We start from the raw sequence: 1,616 nt of genomic DNA, 5'->3' as shown, positions 1-1,616 counted from the left end.
AACAATCAGGGATTTCTCTTCCTGCCCCTCCCTCTCCCCTCCCATCAGCAAGGTAAAGCAAAGGCAGTCTGGAAATCTGTTGCCAAAGGAATGGAATGCTTCTGAAGGAGGAAGTTGAGAGTCTCAGGCCAGGTTTGGGGGGAGGGCGGCAGCTAATTAGGCAGGGACTGATTAAAAGGAGACCTAACTCCTAGTCTCCTGAGTGTGGGAAAGGAGAGTTTGTGAGTTGTGTGAGATATTTTCAACACAGGGATCTATTTGGGAGGTGAAGAAGTTGGATTTCATGGATGAAAGTGGTAGCTTTGGGGACAGGATATGAGGGTGCATTCCAGGGATCGGCGTGGAGTAGGTGCACGTGTAAAACAATTTTTCACACAGGCCAGGAATTTTGTGGCTTCTTATGCCTGGGGCCAGAGTAAACCCTCTCGGCTGGTTGAATGGGAGAAAGAGGGTGAGGGGTTTGCTAGGGCAGAGGTGGGGATGGTGGGTTCCTTCGAGACGGAGCATTTCTGATCGTGGAGGGGGCTGCCCTTAGTGGGTACCCTTCTGGGCCTGGCGGATGGCCTTTGTCAACTAACCGCCATCTCTCTTGCCTCTCTCTCCTCCAGGGTAACAAGATGCTCAACTATAGTCCTCCCGGTGCGGGGGGCTGCCTGCTGGACAGGAAGGCGGTGGGCACCCCTGCCGGTGGGGGCTTCCCCCGAAGGCACTCGGTCACCCTGCCCAGCTCCAAGTTCCACCAGAACCAGCTCCTCAGCAGCCTCAAGGGCGAGCCAGCTCCAGCTCTGAGCTCTCGGGACAGCCGCTTCCGAGACCGCTCCTTCTCAGAAGGGGGCGAGCGGCTGCTGCCCACCCAGAAGCAGCCGGGGAGCGGCCAGGTCAACTCCAGCCGCTACAAGACGGAGCTGTGCCGTCCCTTCGAGGAGAACGGAGCCTGTAAGTACGGCGACAAGTGCCAGTTCGCGCACGGCATCCACGAGCTCCGAAGCCTGACCCGCCACCCCAAGTACAAGACGGAGCTGTGCCGTACCTTCCACACCATCGGCTTCTGCCCGTATGGGCCCCGCTGCCACTTCATCCACAACGCTGAGGAGCGCCGTGCCCTGGCCGGGGCCCGGGACCTCTCTGCTGACCGTCCCCGCCTCCAGCATAGCTTTAGCTTTGCTGGGTTTCCCAGTGCCGCTGCCACCGCCGCTGCCACGGGGCTGCTGGACAGCCCCACGTCCATCACCCCACCCCCCATCCTGAGCGCCGATGACCTCCTGGGCTCGCCCACCCTGCCCGATGGCACCAATAACCCCTTCGCCTTCTCCAGTCAGGAGCTGGCGAGCCTCTTTGCCCCTAGCATGGGGCTGCCCGGGGGTGGCTCCCCAACCACCTTCCTCTTTCGGCCCATGTCTGAGTCCCCTCACATGTTTGACTCTCCCCCCAGCCCTCAGGATTCTCTCTCGGACCAGGAGGGCTACCTGAGCAGCTCCAGCAGCAGCCACAGTGGCTCAGACTCCCCCACTTTGGACAACTCAAGACGCCTGCCCATTTTCAGCAGACTTTCCATCTCAGATGACTAAACCAGGGTAGGGAGGGCCGCCCCCCAACCTATCCACCTCCCCGCCCCG

General features: G+C 60.4%; 1 protein-coding gene across 1 annotated transcript in view; it reads left to right on the top strand.

Moving 5' to 3' along the window:
- The window catches only part of ZFP36L1 (ZFP36 like 1 zinc finger CCCH-type), a 5,373-nt gene that overhangs the window by 2,119 nt on the left and 1,638 nt on the right, over positions 1–1,616 (top strand). The window contains exon 2 of the mRNA XM_024739641.1: positions 609–1,574. Within this exon, the coding sequence (XP_024595409.1) occupies positions 609–1,568 (960 nt within the window). The 3' untranslated portion in view covers positions 1,569–1,574. The remainder of the gene's footprint in view (positions 1–608; positions 1,575–1,616) is intronic.

The sequence above is a fragment of the Neophocaena asiaeorientalis genome, unplaced genomic scaffold, assembly GCF_003031525.2.
Source record: "Neophocaena asiaeorientalis asiaeorientalis breed wild unplaced genomic scaffold, Neophocaena_asiaeorientalis_V1.1 scaffold348, whole genome shotgun sequence".
In the NCBI taxonomy this organism is placed as follows: Eukaryota; Metazoa; Chordata; class Mammalia; order Artiodactyla; family Phocoenidae; genus Neophocaena; species Neophocaena asiaeorientalis.
Note: the sequence above shows the minus strand (reverse complement) of the source record. Positions and strands in the feature narration are given on the sequence as shown.